At 27.8% G+C, this 18972-nt stretch overlaps 1 protein-coding gene across 1 annotated transcript; it reads right to left on the reverse strand.

Annotated features, from left to right (window-relative positions):
• Positions 1-15481: 15481 nt before the first annotated feature.
• On the reverse strand, positions 15482-16006 carry LOC124936218. The gene has a single exon (XM_047476703.1). It carries the CDS (start codon positions 16004-16006, stop codon positions 15482-15484), a length of 525 nt encoding a protein of 174 aa, XP_047332659.1.
• Positions 16007-18972: the final 2966 nt, after the last annotated feature.

Genomic DNA, 18972 nt, shown 5'->3' on the forward strand with positions numbered 1-18972 from the left:
TTGGGATGCAATTGGATCAGTAAATGGTTGTGATCCCATGTCTTCAACTTCTTTTCCCTTCCAATTCCAAGTAGTTTTTTCATCGAAAACAACATCTCGAGATACAATAATTTTATTGGTCAATTGATTCATCAATCGATATCCCCTTAGATTCATCACTGTAGCCAATGAACACAAGTTTTTGGCCTTTCTCTTCAAACTTCTCCCGACTTTGAGATGGGATTAGAGCATAAGCAATACTCCCAAATATTTTTAAATTATCAATGATGGACTTTTATCATACCAAGCTTCAAATGGAGTCTTATTTCTGATCGATTTGGTTGGTGATCGATTGAGAATATATATAGTTGTGTAAACAACTTCAGCCCAATATAGATTTGGAATTCTATTTCCTTTCAACATGCTTCTTGCCATCTCTACAATTGTACGGTTTTTCCGTTCAATTACATCGTTTTGTTGTGGAGATCTACTAACGGTTAATTGTCTTTTGATACCATTATCTTTGCAATATTCCGTAAAGGAATTTGAGAGATATTCTCCTCCACGATCAGTTCTCAAGCATTTCATTATATGACCACTTTCCTTTTCAACTAGAAACTTGAATCGTAAGAAAATAGAAAATGCTTCGGACTTTTGATTAAGGAAATAAATCCACATCATTCTTGTATAGTCATCAACAAAGAGAATGAAATACCTCTTATTTCCAGGAGTAGGAGTTTGCATCGGGCCACCTATATCAGAATGGACAAGTTCAAGTGGTCATTTTGCTCGCCATGTAGTTTTGGGAAATGTGAGCTTGTGCATCTTTTCATAAATACAACCTTCACATATATCATTCATCACTTGAATAGAAGGAAGTCCAACCACTATATTTTTCTCTTTTAACAACTGATGTCCCCGTTGATTTAGATGACCATATCGAAGATGCCAAAGTTTATTTAAATCTTCATTTTCCACTTTTAATGCACAATCACTTTTCAATGGAAACGTGAGAGAAAAAGTCTTATCTTTAATTTTGATAGTTTCCACAACCACATTCTTCTTTTTGTCAAATATTTTGCATCTTTCATCATCAAAATATACCGAGAAGTCCTTCTTAATAAGTTGTCCAATACTAAGAAGATTATATGAAATATTAGGGACATATAGAACATCCATGATAAGCTTTTTGTTACCTCCCGAAGTTGGAACATCAATGGTTCCTTTTCCTTTCGCATCTTGATAAGAACTATCTCCAAGAACAACAGTTGAAGTAATGTCTGAGTTGAGCTCCACAAACATATATTTATTGCTTGTCATATGGTTGCTAGCACCGCTATCAAGATACCATTGAATTTTTGACTTCTCTTCACCATTTAGAGAAACAAACATAACGTCATAATCTTCTTTCACAAATTTTGCATCATCTTCTTTCTTCTCCTGATTTTGAAATCGACAATCCCTTTGAGAATGATTAGGAATTTTGCATCTTTTGCATTTGAAATAACAATCTTTTGACTCATGATTTGATTTCTTGCAAATGATACAAGAATAAGAATCACTTGATTGTTGTGGTGCTTTGCTTTTCCAACCGAATGTCTTCTCATTTTTCTTACCAAATTTGTTGTGATGACTTCTTGAAAACGCTTCTGGTACTTGCTTGGACTTGAAGGCTTGATCAGTTGATGGAGTACAAGAGCGATTAATTCTTTGTTCATGTGCTAGAAGAGATCCAATCAACTCATATATTGTCATCTTGGACAAATCTTTTGATTCTTCAATCGCAACAGCAACATGATCGAACTTTTGAGGAAGGCTTCGAAGAACCTTTTCAACAACTTTTTTATCTTTGATTTCATCTCCACTGCTTTTTATTTGATTGACAATAGTGGAAACACGAGAAGAAAAATCTTGTATCTTTTCTCGATCCTCCATCTTTAGATTGTCAAAATCTTTCCATAAGGCTTGGAGTTTTAATGCAATCGTTTTCTCCGTACCTTAAAATTCCTGTTTCAATATCACCAAAGCATCTTGAGCCTTTTTTATTCCAAAAATACGAGGGAATATGGTTTTCCCAACTCCTTGTTGAATATAGCGCAAAGCTAGTGCATCTCGTTTTTTGAGATCCTTTTCAAATTTCTCGTATCCTTCGTCGTCTTCATCGGGCACATCGAGTTCTTCTTCATCTATCATATCCCAAAGACCTAGGGATATGAAAATGTTTCCATTTGGATGCTCCAGAATTCATAGAATTCGCCTTTAAAGATAGGAACTTGACTTGGAGAGTATGAGAATAGAGTGGATTCCATTTCAATATTGAAACGTAACCTTGCTCTGATACCAAATTTGTTGATGCGGAAAATATTATAACTAAGAAAATAGGATTTTATAGATAGAAATCATAAATAGCTACAACTCACTTAATTTTGACATGTGAAACACTAATGAGATTCTCAATTTAAAGGATAAGATAGAACAATCTAGAACTCAAAGTAATGTAATTCATGATATTAAATAATGCATCTCTTGAGCTTTATTTTCCTCTCACGCTTGATTTTCAACTCTTGAGCTTCATCATCATATTTAATATTTTCCAAGATTATGTTAAGGTCTCCAAATTAAGGCATCGGTCCTAGAATAATTCCAGCAACCTTTCTCGGCACCCTTTTTCGGTCCTATTGTGCACATGGGCCAGATTTCTATTTGTTGTTTTAATATTTTGTTTTGTTTTGTTTTCCTTTTCTATTTTACAAACCGAATTCTGTTATTTTCTAGTAGTTGTTGTAACCGAATATTCTGGGGCAAGACATCACCTATATAAGGCTGATCTTTCTTCCCCAAGGACCCATTAACGGAATAATGAAGATATGAACTTCGCCCCCATTTGTCTATTACTATTTATTATGGACTGTTTGGTATAGACCAACAATATTTCTCTTCTCACCATAGGTTCTTCTATCCCCTCATCCCAAATTCTCTATCAAAAACCTTCCGCTGCCCTTTGATAATAGAATTTCCACCCGGTTCTAAAGATCAAGAACTCATAAACACACCTTACGAAACAAGTCGTAACAGATTATTAATTATTTATTATTTTTAACAATTACATAGATTATTTTCGATATTAGATTACTATATCGTGATAGGTTTAGTTTCAAATATTGGAAATGTGTTCTATGTATCTCATCAATACGAGGTTTCAACCAAAAAAATGTGATTATTCCTGCGGTCTTGGGTTTGAGTTCATCAGGTGAAACGTTTAGTTTGGTTAAGTATATTTGTGGATGATGTGTTTAAACCGCAAAAATTAATTGTATTCCGATGAGTTATGTAAAAATGAAATACAAAGTCTTTGAAGGAGATGTGAGGTCTAGTAGTAATGTTTTATTCAATGTTTACTTTTACCTACAACTACAAATGCAACTTAGAAATTGTGTAGTTGTTTTTAGAATCATAACAATTTTGAATGATGGACTAAAAGTTGAAAAGGATTTTTTTTTAAAATAAAGAATATATATATAGCCATGAATTTTGGGCTACCCTAAGTTAATTAATATTTTTTTTATTTAAGTATCTCACATTCTCATTGAGTATCTCACATTCTCATTGATAAGTTTATATACATGTTTGCTGAAGTACATATAAATTTAACCTAAAAGAAAAATGATTGAATTTGGCCCATAAGGAGTAATAGTTTGGGCCTAAAGTTAATAAAATGAGGCTTTATTAACAATTTTTAACTATATAATCATTGCTTAACATCCAACTATCCAATCTGGTCATAGTCTCATTTTAATTGCCTTCTAAGAGTTCGAACCAAATGGTCAAAGGAGGGAAACAAATTTCATATATTTTTTTAAATTATTAAAAAAGTTTAAGTTTACACGTTATCAAAAGATCGATTGTCATGAGTTTAATTTCTAATAATAACATTTTAAGTTAAAATTAGGAATCATGAGTATCGTTCTAACTTTCCAAAATTAAACCAAAAAAAAAAGAAAAAAAAGTAAGAGACTATTCATTTCTTGAAAAGCTTTGGACGGAAGAAGCATATAGAGCACTATCATTCAACACTCTTAGAGATCTGGATTTTTATAAAAAAAAAAATGTTCTGTGTAAAATTAAAATAATTAATTTTTAAAAATATTATTTATTTATTTACCTTTAAATAATTGTATATTTAAAAAGATGATTCAATTATTGAGAAGATGGTAGCATTTAATTGTTGAGAAGATGGTAGATGAGATGTTTCAATTTTTGGGTAAAATGAAAAAACAAACAAATAGAGAGAATTAGGGATGGTAATGAGGCGATTCAGGGCGGGAAATGCAATTATCATCCTGCCCCATTTTAATTTCGGGGATTTTTTTAATACCATCCCCGCCCCGTTCGGTTTTTTTCAGTTTCGGGGAATCCCGCGGAGCACCGTTAATAATTTTTATTTAAAAAAATTAAATAAAAATTATAAAATAAAATTATATAAACAAATTTTTTAATATAATATATATTATAATATACTAAAATTTTATATTATTACAGAGAAATAATTTTAATACTCTTATAAAATATAGTAAATAAATAAATATATTGGTATTTAATATATTTAATTATATTTATGGTATTCGGGGCAGAATCGGGGTGAAATCGGGGTGAAATCGGGGCGGGGGACACAAATACCATCTCTGCCCCATCCTTATTCGGTTTCGGGGAAAAACCGTCTCAAACGAGACAATTCGGTTTGGTTTTCGCGGAACGGTTTCAAATTATTATCCTTAAAGAGAATGTTAAGCTCTTAGGTGAATGGAGGTCCTGAAAATTCCACATAGGACAATTTGAAAAGGGTGACAAATTTGAAGGGATTGTAAATGAATTTAATAGGAATATGGTGAGAAAGTTATCCATATTATCACTATAACCAAAATATCGTAACATATAATATTAAAAAAGTATTGATTTTTCAGTATATTGAAAAATGTAAGAAATGATAAAAAGTTATTATTCTAGTAAATGTATGAGATTTTTAAAATTTTGTTATCCCGAAATAATATTTATAAATAAATAAATATATATAATATACTTAAAAGAAAATAAAAAATGACTAAAATTATAAATAATTATGTTTTAATTTCAAATTCAGATTCAATTTATTCAAGCAACATTATAACTTTTTTAACACGATTAAACAGTCATCAATTAATTAACCAATTTTAATAAAAAATAAATTTCCTAATATACTTGAGACTTAATTTTTAAAATATATATTTTATCTCTCTAAACTTAATATATTTATTTTATTTTGTAAACAAATTTAATGTTAATTCAATTATAAAAATAAAATTATTAAAAATAAAATTAAAATATAATTATACTTTAATATTATTCTTAAGTATTTCAATTCTTAATTCTCACTATTAAGTCTAAGTTTAACTTGGGTAATGATAATGGATCATTTTAGGAACCATTTGAGTCTTAAAATAATAGAGACATTAGTATACACAAATAATTGACTAAAATGAGACTTATAAAAAAGTTTTAAGTTGATAAACTTGAATTATTTAATAAAATTGAAAAAATTAAAAAGAATGAGAGTTTTTTTTTATTAATTAAGTCTAAATGAACTAATATTTATTATTATTATTATTATAATAAGTGTATTATCAATTTATAAAAAAAAATGTAGGTATAGTCTTTCGATGCAATTAAAAATCGTTTTGAATCTCATCTCTTGCCTCCAATTTAGTCTAATTTTAAGACTATATATTTATGTTTATTCACGTTAACTCCATTATTTTAAATTAAATTTATTTATTAACCTTTGTTATTCTCTAAAAAAAACCGATGAATTCTTAAAAAAACATTTTATTTTATGATAAATGTTTTTAATTTTTAGTTTCGTCCAACATTTATGTAGTAACATATATACTAAATTAGTTATTTTGTTTAAGTAACATGTTTTTTTCCAAGTATTAACAAATTACTGTAAATATATAAATTTTCTTATACCAAAATTTTCAATAAAGTATAAAATATAAATAAAAAATTATATTATATGACACTGACTCACCCCTAAATAAGGTTTAAACCCAATTAATATTTTTTTATTACTTATCCAATTATATATATATATATTATATATATATATATATATATATATATATATATATATATATATATATATATATATATATATATATATATATATATATATATAAGAACTCAGAAAGGAATTGTTGACCTAGTAAAGGGTCGACTATTCGCAATCAATTAATGAACTATATATTGTTAACGGTCTATATTATAATAATGCATTATTTTTCTATGATTTTATGAATGATTTAAGGAACTATTATTTATGAATATATGAACATATATGTACACAAATATTCTAAATTGAAAATTAATCTGACTTTGTATTTTTTTATAACTTATTATTTATAATTAAACATAAAATGTATCTTCCAAAATCATGAGGCTCAAAGGCCCGGGAAGCATTTAAACTTTACACCGATGTCAACTATAGTTTGAAAAATTTCGATAAACGATGAAATCCGAAAAATATTATTGACTTCTCGGATTCACATGCTCTCTGAACTTCTCGAGGACTATAGAGGATTGGTGCGGTTGAGCTCTTTTATTGTTGTTGATCACATATATTTGTGATATTTTAAGTTAATGGAATAATTTCAAATAATTTAAGAATTCATGTCATAACTTTAACTCAAGAATTTTTTAATATGTCATGGTGTGATATTTACCATTCAGTATATTAATAAATTAATGAAATGTGTTTTATTATCTTAAAGAATAATTTATTTTTAAGAGTTGTTCTGAAGAAAAAAGAAAAAATAATAGAGAAAAAAAATTACAAAACAGTCAACAGAGTCAAAATTTAAAAAATAAATAAATCAATAAATAACTGTATTAATATTGTTTTCATTTTTTTTAAATTAACTTTGAGAAATATAGTTGGACGTGGCATCTTAAAGTTCTTATTTTAGTTTAAGACATATTTTCTCGTAATTAATTTATAAGAAGTTTATTTATTTGAAGTTATTTAAATAAAATTTAAATTATAAATTTAAAATAAATTAGTTGAGTTAAAAATTAAAATAGATTAGTCTAATTAAAATAATTTAAAATTGAAAGTTTATAAAAAAAGTAATAAAATTATTTTAGTACTTTTAATTTAACTAAGAAAATTTTCATACATAAAATATAAATAAAATAAATTTATTTAAAAAAATTATAATAATATGTATTAAAGGTTTAAAATTATTAATAAATCATGAATAATATATTAAAATAAAAAATAGAACACACTAATTTTATATTTTATTTAAAACAACTCATTTTTTCGTATATCTCATTACATATCTTTTTTTTAATGAACTTCTCATCTCGTGACCTTACACTTTCACTTTGGTCTATCAAATATTTGACTCATATTGGTCAATCAAATATTTAATTTATATTTTTTAACCATTTTTAATTGTTACCGGCCTATTATTTCCCGGCAAACCACATCACAATCACACTTGTTTTAAAAGTTATACTTATTTTTGTTAGGTTGCAAGTTCGAAACATATATAACTCTTTTAAATTTATAGGCGTGTCAACACACAATTCAATCCAAATATTCATTTACTCTCATATATATATTCAAATTAACCACAACTCTTGACCCGACAATCCGAGTACTTTGAAAATTATATATATATATATATATATATATATTAGTTATTTAAATTATTGAATTTATAATTTTAAAATATCCAACATTCATCAAATTTGGTGTTAAATTTAAAATATAAATTTTATTAGCCTAGTTGGTTAAAGAGGTGTACTTGTTTTTGTTAGGTTGCAAATTTGAAATATACATATATCATTTTTAATTTTATTTTTAACTGTTTTAAGTTTATGAGCGGGTCAACCCATAATCCGACCAAAATATGCATTTACTCTCACATATATATCCAAATTAACCACAATCCGGCAATCCAGACACTTTAAAAAAATTGAGAATCATTATAAATATATAGATTAGTTAGTTACAAAGTTGAACTTATACGGTAAAAAATGTCTCGCGTTCATCAAATTTGATATTGAATTTAAAATATAAAGTCTTATTAGCTTAGTTGGTTAAAAAGTTATACTTGTTTTTGTTAGGTTGCCAGTTTAAAATATATATATATATCATTTAAAAATTTATTTTTAACCGTTTTAAGTTTATGGGCGGGTCAACCCACTATCTGACCCAAGTATCCATTTATTCTCACATGTATATCCAAATTAACTACAGTTCTCGATCTGACAATCCAGACACTTTGAAAATTAAGCATCATTTTATATATAGATTGGTTAAAAAGTTGTATTTGGTTTGTTAGGTTGCAAGTTCGAAACATAAATATTGCATTTTTAATTTTATTTTTAACCGTTTTAAATTTATAGGTGGTTCAACCCACAATTCGACCCAAATATTCATTTACTCTCACATATATATCCAAATTAATCACTGCTATCAACCTGACAATTCAGACACTTTGAAAATTAAGCATCATTATATATAAAGAGATTAGTTAGTTAAAAAGTTGAACTTATATTGTTAAGAATGTCTTGCATTCATTAAATTTGGTGTTAAATTTAAAATATAAAGTCTTATTAGTCTAGTTGGTTAAAGAGTTGTACTTGTTTTTGTTAGGTTGCAAATTTAAAACATACATATAACATTTTTAATTTTATTTTTAATTGTTTTAAGTTTATGGGAGGATCAACCCACAATCCAACCCAAATATCCATTTACTCTCACATATATATCCAAATTAACCACAGATCTCGACCCGGTAATCCGGACACTTTGAAAATTAAACATCATTATATGTATTATTTAGTTAAAAAGTTGAAATTATATTGTTAAAATGTCTTGCGTTAATCAAATTTAGTGTTGAATTTAAAATGTAAAGTCTTATTAACTTAATTGGTTAAAGAGTTGTACTTGTTTTGTTATATTGTAAGTTTGAAAAATACATATAGTAATTTTTATTTTATTTTTAACCGTTTTAAGTTTATGGGCGGGTCAACCCACAATCCGACCCAAATATTCATTTACTCACATATATATTCAAATTAACTACCATTCTCGATCCGACCATCCAGATACTTAAAATTTAATTATGAAAAGATAAATAACGGTTTAAGATGATTATTTAAATTAAATCCAAATTAAATGAATAACCCAACATGACAAAGCTAGCTTTCTTTTAAGAAGTTTGAAAATTGCTTCCAATTAGGTCAAATCACGTGTCATGACAAAAACAAATTAACTTTGTCTACCTCGGAAATGAAAATGAAATTGATTTATCCTAAAGTCATGAAAAAAAAGGCAAAAAGGAAGCAATATATTTTATGCATATAATCTGAATCATTGTTGACATATTTTTCTTTGTTTTTCTCTCTTTGAATGGTTTATCACGTTTATTACGTGACATTTGCAATAATGAATGAAAAACTCCCCTTCTATTTTTTATTTTTAGAATATATATTAGTTTTTAATTTGATTTAATAAAAAAAAATATATATTCATTAATTTTAGTAATGACCAAAAGAAAATTAAAAGTGAATAAGTTCTTGACGTAGGATAAAAAACAAAGTCCTACACAAAAATATCACCATTAAAAATTGGGCTTTCCTTACCAAAATTATGGCAGCCCTAAATCTAGACCTTAAACCTATTTAATACCAACAAAGTTAAATTCGGTCATCAATATTCAATATCCATGTAATGCCTAACCTAGTTTTATTAGTCTTTATTGAATGTGTATTAAGATTAGTATTTTAATACTGTCGAGGCTTAAAAAATCTTAATTTTCGTCGTGTCTTCCGTGTGTATTCTCTTTTCTTCATCATCACTCGAACACATTATCTCTTCCTATTATCCCTTTTAGCCAAAACACTCCTTATGTAGTCCTTCCATTGAAACCCTCCAAGAGCACTCCATTTGAAGTCCTCCCACCGAAACCCTTCGATTTACGTACTCCATTGAAACCCTCCCGCCGAAGCACTTTCATCGAAGCCTTTTGGACGAATCCCTCCAGATTGAATCCGTTGCCTATCTTCTCTAAGTAAACATAATTTACATTTATTCTGTTAGCTTAAATATCTATTATACAAGCACTCTTTCTTTTTCACTTGGACCTAATCAAGCAAAATTAGATGATGATGATGATGATAATGCTTTATTTACTATTCTTTTCTCCATTTTAAACATAAATCTAGGTTAGTTTCAATGTCCTATAGTCAAACTCAGGTCTTTTATGTCCTGCTATTAATTTTATTCATTTATTTATAAGCTATCTAATGAAATCAAATCTTCTATTCCTTATATTCCATAATTATATATTATATTATATTACTTGTATATCATATTTCTGGTATATATTATATTATATTATATTATATTATATTATATTATATAATATATATGTATATATATATTTATTCTTTCTATATATATTTCTTATATGTATATTTCTTGTATATATAATATTCCTTAATATATATCAAATGTCTAACTAACGTCAAAATATATTATTTAAGCTTAATAATGATATTTTTATTTTATAAATCATAGGGCCACCGAAGAAGAAGAAAAATAATAATAATAATAATATTCCACTAGATAGTTTGTTTGTCCTATCCGCATTATTGAGAAAAAAATGTAATACTACATCCAAATCGACAAATCTAGATCAAGATGATGATAGAATTATTACACAATGTGATTGTAGTACCACCTATAATTATATATAATGATATTATATGAGAATATAACGATTAATACATCTACAATTCCACCTTTGACGACTATATAATTTTTATGTATAATGTTCAAATAAATAATTATTTTCTCTATCTAAATTGTTTACTTGACAAATACCTTATTTAAAATTAACTCAAAAATTATTTAATGCTAATGTTTAGCAATTATAAATTTTGAATATCAAAATTAAAAACTGCTCAATGATGAGACAACCTATAGTAGAATTTACACTAATTAATACAGACCACATATAATGTGGTCCTCATTAACAAATACTGACTTACAATATTTGTTCCCCATTGCCTAAGTTAGTAATACCGACAAAGTTAGTAATACCGACAAAGTTAGTAATACCTACAGAGGTTCTAGATAGGGGTGAGCATTGGGCCGGTGGATTAATCCGAAATCTAATTCGATTCGAATCAGAAATACTAGCTAATTCGGATTGGATTGAGATTAGATTGGATTAAATTCAGATTCGATTAGGATTATCAAAATTATCCAAACAATCTAAATAAAAATATATTTTTCATTTTTTTTTAATAAATTTTAATTTAATATAATATATTTTTGATTTATTTTCGCATAACTTAGTCAACATTTCTTTTATTTTTTAAGATTCGAGAAAATTTTAATTATAACATTAAAATTTTAATAAAAATAATAAAAAAATTAAGTAATTAAATAAGAAAATATTAAATGAGATTAACTTAAATTTGAATAATTTCATTAATCAAAAATAGTTTGAATTAAAATATATAATATACTCAATTCATTTTTAAAATTTTTAATTAAATACAAATAAAATAAATGAATTAATTATAAAAAAAATTATTATTAAATAATTTTTAATTTCACATTAAAAAAAATAATAAAATAAAATATATAATATATTAGTTTGAATTGTCAAACCATATTTCATCTGTATTATTTAGTAAATGGTTTGAATTACGAATTGGATTAATTTAGTTTGGATTTAATTTGAATCGATTTTACCCGTTTGCTCACTCATATTTCACGGGAGGGGACGGACTGGTGATGACTATTACTTACGGACCAACATTAAATGATTTTGGAGAGCATATGCAGTCCCCGTATGCAATTTTTTAATTATTAGTGTAATGAATTGCGGATTATCGAATAATAAATGGGTTTCGAAGAAGGGCGGAGCCAAGATTTGAAATTTACCCTATCCGGGCTATTTTGATAATAATATTAAGTAAACAAACCAAATATATTGTTACGAGTACTCTTTAGCGATGGGAAATAATCGATAACGACAGTGATTTACTGTCGTTATTGTCAAATACAAACAAAATATTTTGAACTACCCGGACTACAACCCGGGCAGCCTTCTACTTGGATCCAGGGACGAATCTATGTAGGGGTTAGGGTGGGCTGAAGCCCACCCGAAATTTTTTTTTTTTTTTTTTTACGGTAGAAATATGACATTACCCTTAATTTCTTAAAACATTTAATATAATTAATTATTTTTTTATTTAATTATTAAAAAAGTGGTAACTTTACTTTTATATACTTGTTTTTTTTTTTAAATTTTCTCGTTATTATTTTAAGCCCACCCAGTTCGAAATCCTGGTCCGTCCCTACTTGGATCCGCCCCTGGTTTCGAAAGGATGACTCCGACGTCCCTACTTGGATCCGCCCCTGGTTTCGAAAGGATGACTCCGACGGAGGAATATTGTATCCTTTGAGAAGAAATGAACCACGGTTATTTATATTATATGATGTGTGTCGTTTGTATATTATAAAGTGTATTATAGGGATTTTTTTATTTTTAGAACCGTCCTAGCTTGGTTGAGTGGTTCTGTTTTTATTAAATGCCCTAGTAATGATGTAAGGACTTTGTTTATTTTTAGAACAACCTTAACTTTGGCTTAGGAGTATTTTGTTTTTAAATATATATACCTAGTACTGAGATAAGGACTTTTTTTTTTTTTTGAATTAGAATGAAGCTTTGACCTCTCCTAACATTTTTGTTGACGATCTCTTTTCTTTGGATTCAAAACATTTCATAATATAGTTTTTGATCATCGTTTTTTACCACCTTACAATAAATAAAAAAAATTTCTGAAACAAGTCATAAAAAATTAGTCAAATATCATGTATGAACGATTATGTCGAATTTTAATTTCTCGAAATGGTTTTTAGCTGCAAGACGGGGCTTTTATGAATTAGGGGTGTATCTAATATAATTGGTACATTTGAGTTATCACTTTTAGTAATATTTTAAGTGGCGATTTCAATATTTCAACCACCATGAGTTTTTTAGCTACCAATGTGTATCTAGCATAATCGATACACTTATATTTTGCTTTTTAGCACATTCATGACTATGGTAAAGGTGGAAAATCAATAGTGATTTCAATACATCAACCAACACATAATTTTTTTTTATACATCGGATGTATCTGAAAAAATTGGTACATATGAGTTATTGATTTTGGGCAATTAAGACAAGTGTCTAATAGAATTTCAAGATGATTTCAATGTCTTAACCACAATTAGTATTTCGATTTTTTTTTAAGCATAAAGTATTTTTGTGTGACTTTCAGTTTTGTCTCACTTTTTTCTTATTTTCACAAATTCTTTTGAAGAGTTAATTTTTCTTAACATAGATCATCCACGCACGAGAAAAAACTCAATCAAATATCTTTAACTTTGAGTTTTAGGAAACTGTTCGAGCTTTTTTTTTTTGTTTGGAGTGGTCTGAAATAATGAATTCGACTTCACTCTTTTTGTTTTTTAAAATCCTTATTTTGTAAGAGGTCAAAGTCTAATTTCGTTCTCCCTGTCACTCATAGTACTTGTACTTTCTATTTTTTTTTTCTCTCTTAGTATTTGGACTAGGATTTTAATTGTATTATTATTTATTTTTTAAACCATAGTACTTAAATATGTTACATAACGCATCTTTTTTTCTTTTTTTTTTTTTTGTTGGGAGAATCAACTTGGGGATGACTTTCTGGTCAATTGGTGTTGGAGCTCAAGGTGAAGCAACTATAAGTGATATTTGGAATGGCAATGAGGCGGTTCGGGACGGGGAATGCAATTACTATCCCCGCCCCATTTTAATTTTGGGGATTTTTTTAATACCATCCCCGCCCCGTTCGATTTTTTTCGGTTTCGGGGAATCCCGCAGGGCACCGTTAATAATTTTTATTTAAAAAAATAAATAAAAATTATACAATAAAATTATATAAATGATTTTTTTAATATAATATATATTGTAATATATTAAAATTTTATATTATTATAAAGAAATAATTTTAATACTCTTATAAAATATAGTAAGTAAATAAATATATTGGTGATTTAATATATTTAATTATTTTTATGGTATTCGGGGCAGAATCAGGGTGAAAACGGGGTGAAATCGGGGCGGGGCGGGGAACACAAATACCATCCCCGCCCCATTCTCGTTCGGTTTCGGGGAAAAACTGTCTCAAACGAGACAATTCGGTTCGGTTTTCGCGGGGCGGTTTCAAATTGCCATCCTTAGGTGATATGACATTCGTGTTGAAGATACTTGCACCATTCATTTAGCTTTTTGTCGTTTTCTTTTTAGGGATTTGGGGTTAGTTCTATAATAACGTTTCTTGTCTTTACAACGGATTTTTCAATAAGGACTTAGAAGGAGCTCTAGGAACTCTGAATTGTTGTTTGAACGATTTATATTTATGTACCATCAGTGCTATGTTTGGGACGATTAAAGAAATAACTGATTAGTTTTTCTACTTAGGCATTATTCTTCTTAAGAAAAATGTAATGAATAAATACCCATGGTAACCATTCGAGCCGACAAAATTAGTGATATTATCCGTGAACGTTTGAGCAATATAATAGAGAAATACTTTAATTACTCGAAAGTCGTTAATTAATAGAGTTATTCTGAGTTCATCATAGTGGCATTTCGGTTTCTTGATAAAAGGGAGTCACATCATGTTTTGAGTACCGAGAGGACGCCAGTTGTTTGAGTATCGGTTTAAGGTCGGGTTTGAATATGTGGTTGATATATTCTACGCTTTCCACACATATACTGCGTAATTTACTTCGGCTTTCGGCTTCTTGAAGTTATGGCGAGCATTTTTGTTTGACACTATCACCCGTTTGTTTGCTTTGGACTTTCTAGCGATGGCTCTATCTTAGCAATTCCGGGTAATCTTTTACATAAATGAGCATGTTGTTTGTCATCATTCAGATTATCTACAACCATGTCCAAATGTTCTAGTTCACTTGGCAGGATGTCGCCTCCTTCCACCTTTCGATGTAGGATTTAAAGGTCTCGCCCTCTTCTTGTTTCAAATATTTCAACTTTTTCTCAAGTTTTTCAGGTACATGCTAAGCGGGTGATGAAGTTAAAAAATATTATAATAATTCAATTGGTTAGATCCTCAAATAACCTACATTTTCTTTTTTTTTTTAAAAACCTAATAAATATCCTAGATACCCATTAGACAATTAATCTCTAACTAAATTTTTATAAATAAATCACACCATTATATCATAATAAATCATACATACATACATACATATTAATAATATAATAATATATATCTAGCTTGAATTATTGAGCAAAATAGACAAAAGATCTGGTTGTGACCACGATCATGTCTAATAATGCATATTGAACTTCACAAATAAAAAAAAAAAAAACTTCAATTCAATTTAATTAAATTCAAATGCAGAAATAGTTCCCGGACTCAAAATCGGAAAAGACGAGAACCACCCATTTGAAGACGGCGACAACAAATTAGCAAACCAACCAGACGGAGAACACTTCATCATCGACGACGACGGTTCAAACGCCTCAACCGCCGAACATGGACTCCTATGACTCGGCAACTGAACCCGGTTCATATTATTCATTTGTTGATCAGGCACAGCTACGACAACCGGAGGTGGTGCCAGTTTCTGAAGCCGAGATGAATTCTGAAACTCCGGCGCCGCCGTCAACTGCTGCACGAGTTCCTTGAAGTTCACCGGCTCGATTAGATACACTCGCGGTGGAGTTGGCGGCAAAGGAGCTATTGGTTTTTTCGTAATTTTTGTCGGCGGCTGAGATTTACGGACGGAATGTAACGAAGTGGTGTAATTTGGGATGATGTTGGTTTTTCGTTTTTGTATGGAGAATGAAAGGAGAGATGATGAAGATGATGTTGTAGATGAAGATGAGTTATAGTAGGGTTCCATTTTTATGTTTTTTTTGAAAAATCTAGAGAGAGAGAATGGTGTAGGATATTGAGATTTGGAGAGAGAATGAGAAATTATAGGGTTTAGACTTGTATTTATAAATTGATATGGAGAGAGAATGAGAGGTTTTGTGTGACGGAATAGTGACGTGTTTGGAACATAGAGAGATAAAGGGAAGGATTTGTTGTTTTTTTGTCGTTAGCCGTCGGCTGGTGACGCAGCAAATGAAGAAAGAGGATTGAATGGTCAAACCGCAGAATATTTGAATTTTCCAACATAAAATAAAGCCTCCATTCTTTAATTTTTATTTTTTATTTTTTATTTTTGTCATAATTGTTTGACGGATCTATTAACTCGGAATGCACGTGGACACATTACCATGTAAATATTTGTTACATCACTAAGCCTTATTTCACTTATTTAAATAAAATTGTGAATTTGCTAGTATTTCAGAAAGTCTACCTTTTGAACTAAAGTGTGTCCTATTTACTTTTTAAAAGAAAATTCTAAATTTGAGTAAAAAATAAATTTTGTTTAATTAATTTCAATCTTGATTTATATACATTCACATCTCATTAAAAAAAATATTTCCTTAAAATCGAAGTATGTGAGTTTTATCTCATACTTAAATTTATTTTGTGTAAACCATTCCTATTTAATTTGTCAATAATTTCCTTTCTCCATTCTTGATCGAAATAGTCTTCATGAAACTTACATTCCATAAATATGTTATTTGTCAACTCTTACTGAACAATCTGAAATGGTCATTACAAAACAAATTATATTTAATATTATCATGGCCTATCCTTCTATTATTATAAGATGATTTTATTTATAGTCTAAAATAACATATATATTTATTTAATTAATAAATAGGGCAGTGAAGTAGTTGTTGCAACTAAAATATAAATTTTGTGTAGTCAATGGTCAAACTATAAATGTTTGATTGATTAAAAAAGAAATTATCTGAACATGTCTAAGTTCATGTATAGAAGTAACAAAAATAAATATGAAATGTTTTATTGGCTAAGAATCTTTTCAGATTTCTTTTTCTAACAATAGTGTTTACTTAATTTATTTATTATAAATTGCTCTTTTAATAATTGTACGTAGTTATAACATGACACTCGTTTACGTTATCAAATCAAAAGTGTGAAAATATAATTAACCACAGCCAAAGTTTTGGAGATTTTAAGAGTTTTGTATTATAATTAAAAATAAACAAATAAAAATTATATAGTAATCTTTATTAAGGTCATGTGTTCAGATGTTAGAGTCATGCTAACAAATATGTTTATTATGATTTTTTGTTAGGTTAGATTGTTAATCAGTATTTTTGTTTATGTTTTTATTACTATTTTTCAAATAGTTAATTCCGTTACATTTATTTTTGCCCGTTAACTTAAATATTCTAATATATATGAATTTTAAATAATATATATATATATATATATATATTTTAATATAATTATTCATATATAAAATTATAAATACAAATTCAACATTAGTTTTTATCTGAAAAAATAAAGATGGAAGTTGTTTATGTTTAATTAAAACAATTATCTTATTTAAGATAATATTTGGTTTATTTTATTATTTTGAGAATAACATAATTAGTTCTACATTATTTGTTTTTATATAATTATTATAATTTTATTATTTGTTAAAAATCTTTAATTTTAAAATGTTCAAATGTAATCATTTGTAAGTGAATTGTATATTATTAAGAATAAAGTGAATATTTAAATTTCAAAGATTAAGCATTTGTTTAACTTAATATTAAAGTTAATTATATAGTTATTTAAAAAACATGGTAATATTTTTTAATGGTTTAAACACAACTACTTCTTAAATCCAAATCCTGACTGGTAACTTGAATACTATATAGGACCTCAAACTAACGGACGACCTATTTAATTCTTTGACCGCAGTTATTTAGGTGGTATCTCGAGATTGAAGAGATCGAATTTCTCCCGAGCACACCCGCTACCAAACGCCGACCGCGCTATGATAGAATGGGCGATCAAACTAAAACACTAGAGCACTTCAGCAATAGAAAAAGAATATATATATATATATATATATATATATATATATATATATATATATATATATATATATATATATATATATATATGGCCAGACCTATTTGGAGGCGAGATAGGCCATTGTCTCATGATCTCGCTACCAATGACCCAATTTTTTTAAATATATATATATATATATATATATATATATATATATATATATTTATATTATATTTTATATGATGCAAAAGGATTGTCACGATTTCTACCTGCATAACCTGTCGGCTGTCGCCCCCAATCCCTATCTGGCCATTTCATGGCCCCAAATGTATTAAACAATTTCAATCCTTCTCAATCTGATCATTTGCTTCATATCTTGTTTGATTATTCAATTTCTTGATCTTACAAGCTGAATATAGAAGTATTTTCTCTTATAAACCTATGTGATTTTGATGAAATGTTTGAAATAGATGGAGTTTTAGTGCTTTATTACATTAATAAAAAAATTATTTGTTATATTATCATTGAATTTTTGGAATTTGTAGGCGAGAACTCAAAATCAAAATAATAGCAATTAATTATAATAGATGTTCTAATATATTGAAATGATGAAATCATAGTTCTACACTTCTATTGCTCCATGATATGAATGAATGTGTTGTTGATTTATGTTGTGTTGATTAAATTAATTTTGTTTGAAAAGAGCTAGATGAATTATTTGATGAAATTGTAAATTGCGACAATTTCAGAATCTGTCAACTATAAGAAATTGGTTGTAGCTACTGGAATTAATCTTGTGTAAAATGCCTCCTAAACATTTGTCTAGAGTTTTAAAGAGAAAATTGAAACAAAGGGAGGTGACATTAATTCAAAGTCAAGCCGGTGATATTAACAAATATTTTCAGTAGAAATAATATAACAGAAAGAGAAGAGTTAGGA

Source organism: Impatiens glandulifera, chromosome 1 (assembly GCF_907164915.1).
Source record: "Impatiens glandulifera chromosome 1, dImpGla2.1, whole genome shotgun sequence".
Classification (NCBI taxonomy): Eukaryota; Viridiplantae; Streptophyta; class Magnoliopsida; order Ericales; family Balsaminaceae; genus Impatiens; species Impatiens glandulifera.